Here is a 14,514-nt window from a genome sequence, read left to right on the forward strand (position 1 = left end):
ATGCGCAGTAAAATGTAATCCCAATGCGCAGTTCTGCTTATGACTTGAAATGACCTCTTATATACCCTGTGTGTTTTATGGTCCTTGTGCTCGAGGTTTTTTTCCCTGTTAAAAGGGTGTTTTCCTTGCCACTGTCGCCTTTTGGCTTGCTCTGGGGGTCAGGCATATGGGTTCTGTAAAGCTTCTTGAGACAATTTGACTGTAATTGGCGCTATAATAATAATAGCGCCAATAATAATAACATTGAATTGAACTGAATACAATTAAGCTTAAGAATTTCAAATAGAGCATAAAGTATTATGGAATCAGCTGCATTTTTGTCATGTTCATCGTGTTCTTCAGGTAATATACCTTGAGTGGTACATTGAAATGAAGAAGAAACTGAAGAAAACAAGGGTGGTCTAATATTTTTTTCCATGACTGTATGTATGTATATACAGACAGACAGAACCATTTTAGTTTAGCATGATAGAATGCTAACATTTTCTACTTAGCACACAGACAAAATACCCTTGCACTTTTATAAAATCATAGCCTTCCTCATTCACCTATCCAGCACAATTTTATCCTATTTTTCACTAAAATAAATGTAATACCCAACAAGGTATTCTTCATAATAATAATAACATCCAACTGCAAATTGACACAAAATTTCAACACTGACTGCACAGGTTTCTTGGTGTCAAAGTCTAATATTTCGAATAGACAATCAGTTTTTGCAAAGGTTGATAGTATACACTTAGTGCACTGTTAACAAGTAAAAACAGAGACAAACAGAATAGAAAAACAGCACTAATCTCAGCAACATAGAAGTAGGTCTATGATTTAAAAAAAGGAAAGCAGACAATACAAAGTTCAAGCTGAAATAGATACTTTTGAGTTCCTCTCTGCTGTTCTTACCTCCAGTGATGGCCCTGCTCCTCTGGGTGTCTGAGTAGTATCCTTCCTCTTTCAGATACCCCCTCTGCTCCTGCCTCTCCAGCAGCATGTGGCTCTCTGAGCTCTGCACTGCTGCCTCTTCCCTCCCTCTGGACAGTCGCTGTTGCTGCCCCCCCTCTTCCTCCTCCTCAGCTCCCGTCCTCTCTCTTCCAGTCTGAGGATGGGGCAGAGCGGCCTGCCTGACCACTCCCTCTGGAGAGGGCAGCCTCCTCTTCCCCCCTCCCAGATCAGCTCTGTCTTCTCCTTGGGACAAGAGTTGGTACCTGTGGTGGTCCGAGGCGTCCTGGGACCTCCAGGCCGGACTGTCTGTATGGTGAGGAGGCAGAGACCTGTCAGAGCTGGGAGGGATTGGGTCCACGTGAGCTGTTGCTCTGGTGATGTGGATGTCTCCGGCATGGTCAGTGGAGACGGTGCCTCCTGCTTTGAGTGTAGACGAGGATGATGAAGACGGAAGGGGTCCAAAATAAGAGCCGGCACCATTTTGAAGCTATGTAACCAGAGGTGAAAAGAGATGCAGATAAACAAAGAAGTGGGTCAGTTTGCAACAGAGCTTGAGAAATAGCTAGGGCAAAGTGCAGACTCATCACAGCCTGCCTGACTCATTGATCTTCCTGAGCATCAAAGGGCAGCCTATCTTGCTGGTCAGTTGCAGCCCACATCACAAAGCCATGCCAGCCGTCCCCCTACGCACAATGTACCCAGCTGCAGCCAGAAGACACAATTTCCAGGGCTTATAATTGTTACTTGACATAAAAACAAGTGAACTAACCTGACATTTTTGCTGAGTAACAAATGAGAAGCAACAGTAAACATCCATGGAAAGGCAAAACTGTTAAAAAAAAAACTTGTGCAAAATACATTTTCTAAATAAAATTCTTTAACTTCTTTTTCTTTTTGCTTCAAATTTCTCGTGTTCCCTCCCTGCTGCCAATCCAATCCAATTCAATCCAATCCAATTTTATTTGTATAGCACTTTAAACAACCACAGATTGAACCAAAGTGCTGCCAGTTTCAAATGAGCTGAGGACAAATAGCTGCTCTTGGTCCGTGTAGTGGTGAGCAGGAGTTGAGCTATTTCTGTTCTCCTCTCCTCGGCCTTGGTGAATTATGGCTGACAGCATCATCCATTCACACATCACAGCCTTTTTATTTAAATAGTTGGGATGATGACCACTGAGTCACACCTTTATTGGAAGCTGGGCCATGCAATGTACATTCATAGTGAAATCACACCAACATAGAGATGAGCCAATAATGGGATGCCACACAGCAAGTGTTCACAGAAATGTATGGTCATTTCTCAGAAGAGTAGTCTCGCTGTGTCTGCCTCCAGTGTCACAGGCAAAATGCATGGTGGTGATTCAGAGGAGCCTTACTTGTAGGAGTTCTACTGGGCTGTCACACAGCTCCTGTTCATCCCTGATGTCTATGTCTGAGAGCTCCTGGAGCAGAAACACGCACATGCTACAACGCTTATTTCATGTATTTTCTATTTTAATAGCAGGTTTTACCAAAACCTCTTTAGCTAATTATTACACATAATATTTACATAGAACATCATATGTTATGTACTACATTACATTGTTTCCCCACATTTGGTATATGGCAGAATAAATTAATCTGTGGGAGTCAACCTTCCATACTCATACCTCTTTACAGTACTTAGAATCCTAACTGCCACAAAGAAGATTTCCCATGACCTCTTAGTGCTGGTCTTTCTTCATTCCAGCTCACTTCTCTATTAAGATCCTTTCGCTCTCCATGTTTTTAATCACAAGATGACTGAGCTTTTTGTATTGATGCTTTCAGACAGTGGAACAGTTTAGCCTTCACTGTCAGATCTTCTCTGTCTATCTACAGTGAAAACACTTGAAATTTGAAAATTTTTAAACCAGTATTTTCTTTAAACAGTATATTTTCAGGTGTATGAAGTGCTGAGAGGATATTTTGGTAAACCTTGCAAATCAAGTGAATAGAAGCATATGACCATAGGTATGAAGGTACACAGTCAGATGTTTTCTGAAGTTTTGATTAATTCTTGTGGACAACAGACCTACAGGTATAAACACTGAAATTCTACTACAGAAAATGATCCTTCTACTCCCCTACCTGTTCCATATCTCCCATTGTGATGGGCTGTGTCTGGTAGCGAGCACTGGCCCTGCGTTGCCGTGTGTTGCCTCTTGTGCGAGTGACCCTGGTAGGAGGCTGAGCCAGCCGGTTGAACAGTGCCATCTTTTCTGCCAGGCTGAGGGTACAGAGGTCAGGTTCCTCTTGACCCTGACTCTGCTTCTCAACTTTGTCCGCCATCGCCATCACCTGCCTGGAGCCCTGGACCTCCTGGGTATCCGGTGTTGGCCGGGCCTCCCGTACCTGCTCCCGGGCAGCGGTGTTCTGCTGTGAGGATGCCTGCAGGCTGAGGGGAGGATGACACCCAAAAACCAAAGAAGTAGGAGAAAGGGAGAATTCTGGTAAGCATGGAAGGAGCTCTTGCAAGCTAGCAAGTGGCATGCTTCTTGGAAGACAGCCTTTCAGGTCTGTGTGCGTCTAACAAATACAGTAAAAGTTTTAACATAGAGCTAAAAAGGTTTGCTACACATGCAGGGTGAGTCATTCCCACCAAACAAAAGCAGGATATTAAATAAAACACCTTTCAACTTCTGTGTCATTTAATAATTCAATTGTGTAGTTTTCTCTCATCACACAGGAGGGCACCAAATTTCAAAAAAAACATTGTGCAGTAGGACTTTGCACTACCATCAACTGCATCCTATAGATTAAAACCCAACTGGGAGACCACCACGCTAAAGAGAAACTTTGCCGTGTTGAGTAAGCAGCACTGTACACATCAAACATGTTAGTCAGACCCTGCAGGTCAAAGTGAGCATCTGTATCCACAATCACACACGTGCCGTATACCTGTATGGCAGGGAAGTACTGCAAACTAGGCTGGGGCTATGGATGCGAGTTACAGCAGTGTGAACAGTCACTGTTTGTGGCACGTGAGATGGAACACTTCAGCAGTCAAAGACAAGTCCCGCATACAGACACACACACATACAGGTGGCAGAAGAAAGGAAACAGATGACTTACAAGTGATCACAAGAAAGAGTAATTAAAGTTGAGGCATGTTGAGGGACAGTCAAAGCATCAGTGTATAGACAGATGGTTGGTGGTCTGAAGGAAAATTTCATTTCACAAATCAGACACACACAGAAATGAAATTTTGAATATGAAGATGATGGATTAGCCATCAGCCTGACACAGGAACCATGGTTGCTACTGACATTCTTGATATTGTCTCACTTACCCCCAGTGTTTGTAGAAATGGAGAAGGTTAACACAAAATTCACCAATATAATGGAGATGTATGGAATTTCATCTGCTATGGTCACAGCATTGAATAATAGAATACAAGTAAATAAAAAACCGCAACCTGCACTACCTTATGGATGACTACACCGCAATAAAAAAAGAAATCGATTTTGTTGTAATTTTGGAGAACTAGCCCTTTAAAGCACTTGATCTTTGCCTAATTTGTACACAAAAGCAAATTGTCTTTATGGGTACTAAGGTGCTGCTCTACATATATACTTCATACACACAAGAATTCAGCTAACTAACAAGACAATAAATTTCATTTTCATTTCATTTATTCATTTATTTTTAAAATGGGACAATTCGTATTGATGTACATTTTTATGTAAATATGATAGATTGTAGCCATACGGCTAATTTCCATCTCAAGTTCCATTGGCAGATCAAAATTAGAGGACATCAAATAAAATTAATATGGCAAACTAGTTCTTACTTTAGCTTTAAACTAAATAATACTTACGTGGCCGCAATGACTACTTCCTCAGTGGTGACTGGCTGAGTTCTAGATCGGTCTTGTGCCCGTCTCAGTCTCCTGTCCACAGCTGCATTCCTGGACCGGGGTTTAGGAGCTCCACCATCAGTGCTCTTCTCCAGCTCCTGAATGGGAATATTAGGGTATATAAATAAATCAACACAGCACTGCACCTCAACTTAACTCCTGTAGGATAGTCTGGGAGAAATGAAACACTGTTGAAACATATAAAGAATTTAAGAAAAGAAAATTAGCACTCAAAGTGACAGTGGACTTGATTCAATTGGCTGCAAGAGGAGATTATGTAGAGAAGAGACGTGTTGACAAATTACCATAATTAAAAGATTAAAAACAGATGATTTATTGTATGAAGATCGCATCAATTACCAAAGCTGTTTGGAAATTAAACTATTTATTGGCTTGAGCCCAAGATACTAAGACTACAGAACATGTTTGGGGTCACTTTCACAGATGTGAAATGTTCTCCATCAAAATGCTTGTTCCGGTGGAATGCTCCTTCTAGTCTGATCCATGCCAGCAATCTAAATTTTCATCTCCAAATCCTCAAAGTAATGAGAGGACAGAAAACAAACATCAGATAGGGTCAATGTTTGCTTCCTTAATTGGAAGCATATTTTCTGAGCTCGGTGTTTGGAACCAGCATGTAATCTGAAGAAACGAGAAGGCCAAAAGAAGAAAGTTGAAACTCACTCTGAAGAGAGAGCGTTTGGCTGCTACGCTCAGTTTGGCCCGTTCATCTAGCTTCTCTTCATCAGCTACAGAGAGAGGCAAAAAGGGGAGTTGTTACAATAGAACCTGTGGGTGTCTGTAAAAAGAAGTCAGAAATATTCTAAAGGCCCACAATGAGTGGTGGCCTACTGATGGAGTCAGTCATAAATGCTCTGTAAAAAAAAACTATATTAAATTTTAGCAAAAGAACCAAGTTAGCAAATATAGGAAATATGTTTAATCGAGCTGTGTAACCATAAAAATATGGAGGAATATTTAAATCTGTCTTAACATTGTAGTTTTAGTAATAATTGCCCAATACAGAATACCAATGAGACACTGTAAAACAGAAGAAAAATAAGATGATGCGACTTTGTGAAAGTGCAGTACTAGACTATCCCTGTAACAGTGTTGTTAAAGCCCATTTTTTTCCCCAATACAGAAAATACCGTTTCTGAGCACAACAGAGTTTAATTAACTATAAAAGACGAGAGATGAGCAATTTTACCTTTCTGTTTTTTTTTCCAAGAAAATTAAAATACCGAAAATCAATCACTGCATATTTACATCATAAATTTATTTTTAAGAATTGTTTTTCTATTTTAACAGCAAATGTACTGTTGAGTTTTAAAACTACTATGAAATGCAACAAAATAGTTTTTTTCTCAGAAATATTCCACATAAGGACATTTTCTTTTTTAATTGTAATATATTTAAAAATCCTCTGGTTAACATCATTATATTTCCCTTTACTATTACACACTACCAACACCATCTGGCTAAATAGCTGGGAGCAAAGCTAAACCACTAAACCTCTGGCTCGCGTCACTGAGAAATCTATGAAAAGCTAGACAGGTGTGAGAAGCATGGCTGCATAGACACATATTCTCTCTGCAAGACACATGACATGACATCACCAAAAAACTATTCCCTTCGACTAAAGCTGCTGTGCTGAGCTCTGCTCCATATAATTCTTGTCTGTACAAAAAGGGTCCAGGCTGAGTGTGTGTTTATATAAAGCAGATGAGCTGGTGCTGCCCTCAGCTGAGCTGCTGTGCTGTTATGCTACTGTGAGCACCATTAATGACTCTGTAAACCCTACTTGAAAATGTTGTGCCTTGTTGTTAAAAAAAATAAAACCTTAAAAAAGGAGATTTGGCCTCCACCCTTGTGTCTATTATTGGAGCTGTGATATGAAGCCACTGAGAGGTCACTCTTTAGTCATTTGTGGCTCGCTGAAACTGAGGAGCTGCAGATAATTATCCCAATCCTGTTGTTTTCATAGTCACACAGTTAAAGTATTGAGTACTGTAAAACAGATAATAGTCACTAAAATGCTACATGTGTGATTAAGATTAGGTTTAATTGAAATGGAAAGAAGCTCAGCTAAAGTATAAACTTAACTGGTGTTTTTTTTTATATATATATTGCCATGATCTCATTCACTCAGCCACCCAGAGATTAAAAAAACCTACTGAGTAATTTCATTTACTCAGAGAGCTGTGGTGGTATCTACAAATTAAGAGTCTTTCAGTTAGTTTTTGATGACACTCATACCCTTTGAAGAACCTAAACTGTGCAGTGTTATTGTTTGCTTTTGGTAGCATTAACACATGACTCAAAATAACACCATGACACCGAAACACAATGCACATTTGATTCACCTGATACAAACAAAATTGTATCAATTTTACAGCTGTAAATATGCAATCAAACAACTACATAATCAAGTAATTACATGCCCCAAACAAGCAATGTCACTGATCAAAAACATTCTAGAGCCACACTAGCGATGCCTGACCATTTATTTTACCAGAACTAGAGAGCAGTAACTACAGCAGTCCATTGGTTTTATTCTTAATTGATGAACAGCACGGTTTCTGTATCTCGACAGAAAACAAGTTGAATGCTTACAGTCTATCTTTTCAAGACAATTTCTGTTAAATATTCATTCACTCATACTCTAAAAGTCTACCTTAAAAAGAAAAGCTACTTACCTTCAGTGGAAGCAAAGTCTGAACTCGCACAGGACCTTCAAAAGTGCAAAGAAAAAAAAAAGACAATCAGTAAAAGCTACTAACACCCATGCAACAATACAAACTGAATCATTTCAGAGGGAGGTGATGAGTTAGGATAGAAGGCTAGTAGTAAAGGAGGAGAGGAGACAGTGAAAAGTAGTCATTTCTAGTATGCTGGAAATGTGATGGTGTGAGTTAGGAAAGAAATGAAAAAGAGAAACACAGAAAAGCAGACTAAGCTGGAGAATTAGACGGCATTACAGAAGTCTGTTCAGTTCCATGGTCTCAGGGAGCGATTACCCACAAAGGCCAATTCATGCCTCCTCAATCTGGTCACATGTGATAACCACTGCCAAGACCCAATCAGAGGATCTTTGGCTTTTAAGCTTCCCTGTTTGCTAACGTTGTTACAGTGAGGGGCAAAATCAAGGAGAGTGAGTGTGTTTGTGTTTGTATATGTGAGTGTGTCATTCCTACTGGCCTGTGGTGAACTATGATCCAGCTCATGGTACTGATCTGATTATGGACTTACTACAAGCTGTAGTAATATTGATTGTACACTGAACAGCAAACACTTGATAATTAATCAAGGCAGTTTACCAAAATTGGATGAGAATTTCTGAGTATTATAAAAACTGCATTGTGTCATGACTTCATTAACATGCATAATCATATGGACATCTCCCAGCATCTTTCACTCTCAGCCATGCATTCTCAAGTCCAGAGCAATACCTATCGGTCTCCTGGCGTTCAGCAGAAGTGATGGGCTGTGTCCTAAACCTCTCTGAGGTCTTTCTACTCTCCCCAGGAAAGATAAACTGTCGGGGCCTGCGTCCCCTGTCCCTTTCCCCTCTCCATGGGGCCTCGTAGCCCGCGAGTGCCCTGTCCCCCTCAACTTCACTGGAAGGGCCACCCAAGGAGAGGGACCAGCAGACAGAAAACCCAACAGAAAGAGAAATACAGTTGGTGAGGGAGAGATAGAGAAGGAAGAGTAGCAAAAATGGAACAGTTTAAAAGCAGAGGTGTTGAATATTCAACCACACCCCTGTTTTTTAAAATCAAGTATGTCAGCAAGGCCATGCAGATTTATTAACAGTTAAAGCACACACACATTCATTGGCTCAAAGTAGAAACCAAACAAGTCACAGTGGCGCCAACAATGTAGAAAAACAGACATCATACTGTAGGAGGCTTAGTGGCGATTAATGCATGAATGTCATTTCTAAAGATTAGAAACTGCAACAGAATCACTGTGCTTTGATGTTAACATCACACCAGACTAGTTGGTTGTTAGTTGCTCAGTCACCAGCCGATGTTAGGTAACAAGCATCAATGTGAGCTCCACAGCAGGCAGCCAGTGAGTAGCAGCAGTGCAGTGTTTTACTTTGCCACCTACAGCTTGTTCCTGCGGTGGCTTGGAGGAGTGGTTGTGCTCTCCATGTAGGAATGTCTGAGCTGGGCCACAGACACCCGTGTGTCCTGGTGACTCTCGCCATTGCTGAAACCCTCACCCTGCCTGACCTCTCGGGGGTCTTGGATCTGATGCTGCAGGTTCCTTGGATTGGACCCCCTTGGATCCCTAGCATCTGACAATGAGCAGTTCAAGGCTGTGCTGGATGTGGAGCTTCCTGGGCCAGTGTGTGATGCTCTGGGATGGATGTAGGTTGCAGCCAGCCCTTTGTGGATATAGATGGCATTTTCCCTCTCTCTGGGTCCACCTTCTGCAGACTGTAGATGGGAAGTGTGCTCTGCTTCATCACACCTGAGTCTGCCTCTGGATCCTCCTCTTGCAGCTTCCTCTACCTCAGCCTCCCTCGCCTGGCTAAGGGTTTGCACCCTGGACATCTCTAGGTCCTCCTCCCCTCTTCCTCTTCGTGGGTCCTCGGTGCTCCTTTCCCTGCGTCGAATCTCTGAGGGCAGGACTGCTTTTCTGCTCCTCAGAAGGCCCTCTGTCTTCACGTCCTCCGACTCCTCAGTTTCTTCCTCCTGAAACTGTTGTTGCGGTGGTTGTCCAGCTCTAGATGTGAGACCAGAGGCCATGGACAGGTAACTGGGGTAACTGCCAACTTCCTGTCCTCCCTGGGGAGCAGAGTGGGTGAGCTGAGCTTGGGGATGATGGTGGGGGTGGGAGTGGGACCACTGAAGGCCTGGTGGATCTGTGTGGTAGCGTGTAGAGGTCTGAGGTTGATGTTGAAACTGTCTGCGATACACTGGGGCTTCTGTAACATTCCCAATGTCTGGGATTCTCTGGTGGCCCTCCTCTCTGGCAAGCCGCTCCCTAACTCGGATTCTTTCAGGGAGATAAAGGACTGGTTAGCATTTACAATAACTGAATACACAGCAAATGTCTCACAGAAGCTCATAAAGATGACTAAGGTATCAGTCTAATAACACAGACAAACATAGCAATCATGTCCTCCCTCGAGGATCCTCTGTGCAAATGCTTTTCAGCATAAGGGGAGGAGATGAGTCTTTCTCTTGTTTGATATCAGGGTATGTGTCAAACCAGTAGTTTCTGATAAATTATAGTGTGATCCTTATAATCAAGTACCAAAAATAGTCAAATATCAAATGTTGATATTGACATAAATGTTTTGTAATAATTTGATCAAACCAAAGTTGTTTAACTCAATCCAACTGGACTTTAAGAAAGTTCCTTGAAGACGTTTCATCTCTCATCCAAGAGGCTTCTTCAGTTCTGGTAGTGGTTGATGTTGCCTCGGCTTATAACCTCTGTGAGGTGTGGTCAGTGCTATTCATATTCCGACGACCATTGCCAAGGCCTGTCCGGCTCCTCAACGATGGTCGTTGGCAGCCAGGGAGTGACAATGGGGGTCGTTGAAATGCGAGTTTTACTGAGCCCTCGTATGCTAATGGTGGTCATTAGCATGAGCCACTTCACATGAATCATTCTGCTGAGTAGTTCTTTTGGGGAGTTTTGAAAGGACCTGATTGTAAAATGGCGAAAGATGATGTCGCAGACCCCCCCCCCCGTTCAGAGATGGCTTCTCTACTTAGACATGGATGGCTTCTTTCACTCCTCTCCTAAACCATCTGTCCTCCCTCTCCAAAATCTGAACACTGGTGTCCTGAAATGAGTGTCCCTCTTCTTTGAGGTGAAGGAAGACTGCCGAATCCTGTCCTGAGGAATTGGCTCTTCTGTGTTGAGCCATGCACTTGTTAAGTGGCTGTTTGGTTTCCCCTATGTAGAGATCTGAGCATTCCTCGCTGCGTTTAAATGCATACACCAGGTTGCTCTTCTGGTTGTGTGGTGTGGGGTCTTTTGGGTGGACCAGTCTTTGTCTGAGGGTGTTATCTGGCTTAAAAAAGACAGGGATCTGGTGTTTGTTGAAGATCCTCCCAGTTAAATGCACTGATGTACTGAAGATGGCTCTTGGATGAGAGGTGAAACATCTTCAAGGAACTTTCTTAAAGTCCAGCTGGATTGATTTAGGGTGCTTTCACACCTGTTAGTCCGCTAAAGTGGTTCGTTTGGACCCAAAAGTTGTTACAATGTTGCTATTTTCAACTGGTTCGGTTCGCATTCACACCAGTGTTTTCGCAGGTGAACCTACTCCAATTAATGTTATATCTCCCCCCAGTCGTTTGGCGGCGCTGTTTACAAAACAAGGCGTTTACGATGACGTAGGTGTACGCTGATTGGCGTAAAATTCCCTGTGCAGGTTGCTACGGAAGCTCCCGTAGACCAAAAAGTCTGCTGCGCCATCAAGTGGTCCGAATGGAGACAGGTTTGTGTTCTCACCAGCAAAAAAATCTGGTATGCTTTCACATCAGCCCAAACGAACCGTACTTGCAGGTGTTGCGGACTCCAGTCCGCTTTAAGCGGACTAAAAGACGTAGGTGTGAAAGCACCCTTAAACAACTTTGGATAATCATGACCTGGATGGATGAGAACCTACACAGACAATTTGATCAAACATTTCCTAAACCGTAACTTCGTTAACAGCCACGTGCCTTTATTGAGGTTGCTACCACATACAAGATTGATCCACTGAACAGTTTGGTATGTTGTAGTAGACTGGTAGGATGTTCTAATCCCATAAAGTAAGGCATTATTCTGATTGTGAATTGGCCCTTTAGAGCACAGACCTTTTGTTATATTTTCTCTTTATTTGCAAGGTTGAGGCAATCTTCCTAAATGTCAACTATTTTGAGATTAAGAGAGCAGGCAGAAAAGCACCTAATTTTATGTGTTTTACTCTCTGTGAACTCGAGGACAGTCTTAATGACAGAAAAAACTTTGCGCTAATGCAAATCTCTATGTTTCAGTTTTTTGTTATATATGAAGTCCTGCTCCTACTACGGTTATTTCTTTCTTACATCGATTGGGGATGACATCCGTAGTTTTTTAACCACAGTTCCCACAAGGAAACACATACATGAATGACATATCAGCTCTTTTCCAAACATTTTTGCGAATTTGCCTGATGAACTGACTTGCCAAATTAGCTGTTAGATATGCCTGTTTACACTGTAACCAGGAGGTATGTGAACCTATAATTGGAATACTTTGATACTTCAAAACCTAAAACACTGGGCCCAGTTGTTCAGAAGTAATGCTATCAGATGTCAGCTAGCAGTAGATTAAATCTTGGAAAGAAAGATTGTAAATTCTGATTAGATCATGTGACCTACTCTTGGTTCTGACCTGGATATATTCTTCAGCATGTGTTGTTCAGAACTGTTGAGTAGATTGGTGACCCATGATCCAAAAAATATGAATTACATTTATCTCAGCAGAAGGCTGGATTAAATTTGATCTTACTTTAAAATATGTTGAATAATGAAACATTTTCATCATGCAGTATAGGACTTTAGCATTTGATTTGTTAACCATTGTGATATTTGTGATAAAGTAGATACAACACACATTAGGCTAAGCATTTAGGTAAAATTAAAAAAAAAAAAAAAATGTTCCCAGAAATTATTCCCACAAATAGATGTGAAATTCAAGCAAAAAGAATATACTTAAATAAAACAAATTAGTTTTCTGTCATTTATCACTGTATGTTAATTACAACGAGTGCCTTCTAATAACAGAGCTTAAACAGCTGGTCTCACCACAATTTAAGGAAAAATCTGAACGCGCTTTAGTTTGTTAACTACTGGAAATTTTGTCTTTTTATAATTTAAACATGTATTCCAAATATTTACAATGTAATTATGACTAATGTTGGTATTAATGTTTTTTTGGGTCAGATGAGGGGTCAGATGGATTAAAAGATATTGAGAATGGAGGGTGAGTTTTTCTGTCTCCTCATAATAAAACATGTAAACGGACCCAACGCTCTCTATTGTACCTGGGGTCACATCTGTTTTCTATGATTTCAAAGCACACTTACTGACGCCTATTTTTGATGAACAATGGAATTACTACTATAACTCAGGTTATACCGAACAATAAGCTTTCCAACACTGACACAAGCATTAGCACTGAAATAGAAAATTTTGAAAACATATCCAGTCTTATTTGAGATAGCACCTACCACACCTGACTGTTGATAGATAAACTGAAATAGATTTGGAAAATGTGAAGCACGCATACTATAGGCACAACTCCTATATGCATAAGTACTGATTATAACTAATTGATAAATACGCAGTATTGCAACATCACTACCTGTGTTTTATCCTGCATTTCTTAGTTTTGAAATAACATGGTCAATGACACAGTTGTTTTCACATGGGGATTAAGTCGAGCACAGCAACAGGTACATGAGAGATGAAGTTATGGTTCGAAGCCAAGGGGACTGGAGCTAGGGGTGGTGAGGATGAAAATGATGAAGTCAGCTCACTCCCAAAGAGCAAAAGCAGACATTCTTAAACATTTCTGTCTTTCAATCAGCCCAGGATCCATATAGCATGAATGCAGTATCACCATCAAAGTTTAAGAAAAGTTTAAGAAGCACTATCAATAATGGTTGAGGGGTTTTGGTTAAGTCTAGCTGAATGGGAACACAGTAAGTGATATTGGGATGAGACACAACCAGTCTGAGTGTACCTTGACGGCCAGTTGATGAGGGAGTGGGTGTCGCCCTCAGCATCAGTCTGGAGGAACCAATCAGTGCTAAGTTTCGATCTCACACTGCACCAATGGAAACCGAGCGGGAAACATGTGAGTCAGTGGATGGATGTGTGTGTAACAGTCTACATTCAGCACTGAGCTCTTTGCTTGGATCACACAGACACACCACTACATTCCAAACACCACTGATTTCACATTGAGCATGACCAGAGAGAAAATGGGCTTGGCCACCAGCAGGATTCTGAGAATGAAGTTCAACTCCCTGGTGAGACATTTCACTGTTACTGTGATTCTGGATGGGACTAAAGAGACTGGATAATAAATCTCTTGATTAATATTCGCAAAATCAGAAACAATGGCTTAAAAAACACAATGTACTTAGATTAAATTAGATTTGGCCACAGAAAGCACATGTGTTATGTGGAGAATCCATGATATCAATGCATCACTGTATCAAGAGAGACGGCTCACTAAAGTCAGGCCTCTAACTGAGGTCTTATCTACTGAAGCAAATACTTGGAGGAAATGCCATCTCACTACCAGAGCCAGATGAGCCATGAATGTTCTCTGATGCTGAGTACAGGCAGACAGCCTGAACTGTTTCTTTAGGCACAAGTTTGAGTTCACTATAATCTAGGAGAATACTCCTTAGTCATGGATACATAAAGAGCAGGAGGGAGAAAGCAATTTGTGAACCAAATGTCTTTTCAGTGATACCAGAATCTGATATAAGATCCAATTAAGAATTTCAACAGGACACAAACTCACATCGGATGGGAGCGCGACTGAACAGTTGTAACCAGTCTAAGACATGTATTATCTGCTTTATAACTTTGGTTCAAGTCAGTAAGTTACAAATTATACTCTGCATGTACCCTGCCAATCAAGTTTAAACTTTGCAACAGCAGCTTGTATACCACAGCTCAACAACA

The 14,514-nt window shown here is 41.3% G+C and overlaps 1 protein-coding gene across 22 annotated transcripts in view; it reads right to left on the minus strand.

Moving 5' to 3' along the window:
* svila (supervillin a) overlaps window positions 1-14,514 on the minus strand; it is a 125,391-nt gene that overhangs the window by 57,475 nt on the left and 53,402 nt on the right. For 15 of the 22 annotated variants that reach the window (XM_055006924.1, XM_055006925.1, XM_055006913.1 and 12 more), the window contains 10 exons: window positions 13,559-13,642; window positions 8,933-9,826; window positions 8,269-8,436; window positions 7,516-7,550; window positions 5,501-5,565; window positions 4,778-4,914; window positions 3,859-3,954; window positions 3,049-3,355; window positions 2,316-2,381; window positions 901-1,426 (listed from right to left, as the gene is read on the minus strand). In XM_055006924.1, the coding sequence (XP_054862899.1) occupies window positions 901-1,426; window positions 2,316-2,381; window positions 3,049-3,355; window positions 3,859-3,954; window positions 4,778-4,914; window positions 5,501-5,565; window positions 7,516-7,550; window positions 8,269-8,436; window positions 8,933-9,826; window positions 13,559-13,642 (2,378 nt within the window). The remainder of the gene's footprint in view (window positions 1-900; window positions 1,427-2,315; window positions 2,382-3,048; window positions 3,356-3,858; window positions 3,955-4,777; window positions 4,915-5,500; window positions 5,566-7,515; window positions 7,551-8,268; window positions 8,437-8,932; window positions 9,827-13,558; window positions 13,643-14,514) is intronic. The other 7 variants (XM_055006917.1, XM_055006927.1, XM_055006928.1 and 4 more) reach the window with 5 other exon arrangements.

Source organism: Amphiprion ocellaris, chromosome 22, assembly GCF_022539595.1.
Source record: "Amphiprion ocellaris isolate individual 3 ecotype Okinawa chromosome 22, ASM2253959v1, whole genome shotgun sequence".
In the NCBI taxonomy this organism is placed as follows: domain Eukaryota; kingdom Metazoa; phylum Chordata; class Actinopteri; family Pomacentridae; genus Amphiprion; species Amphiprion ocellaris.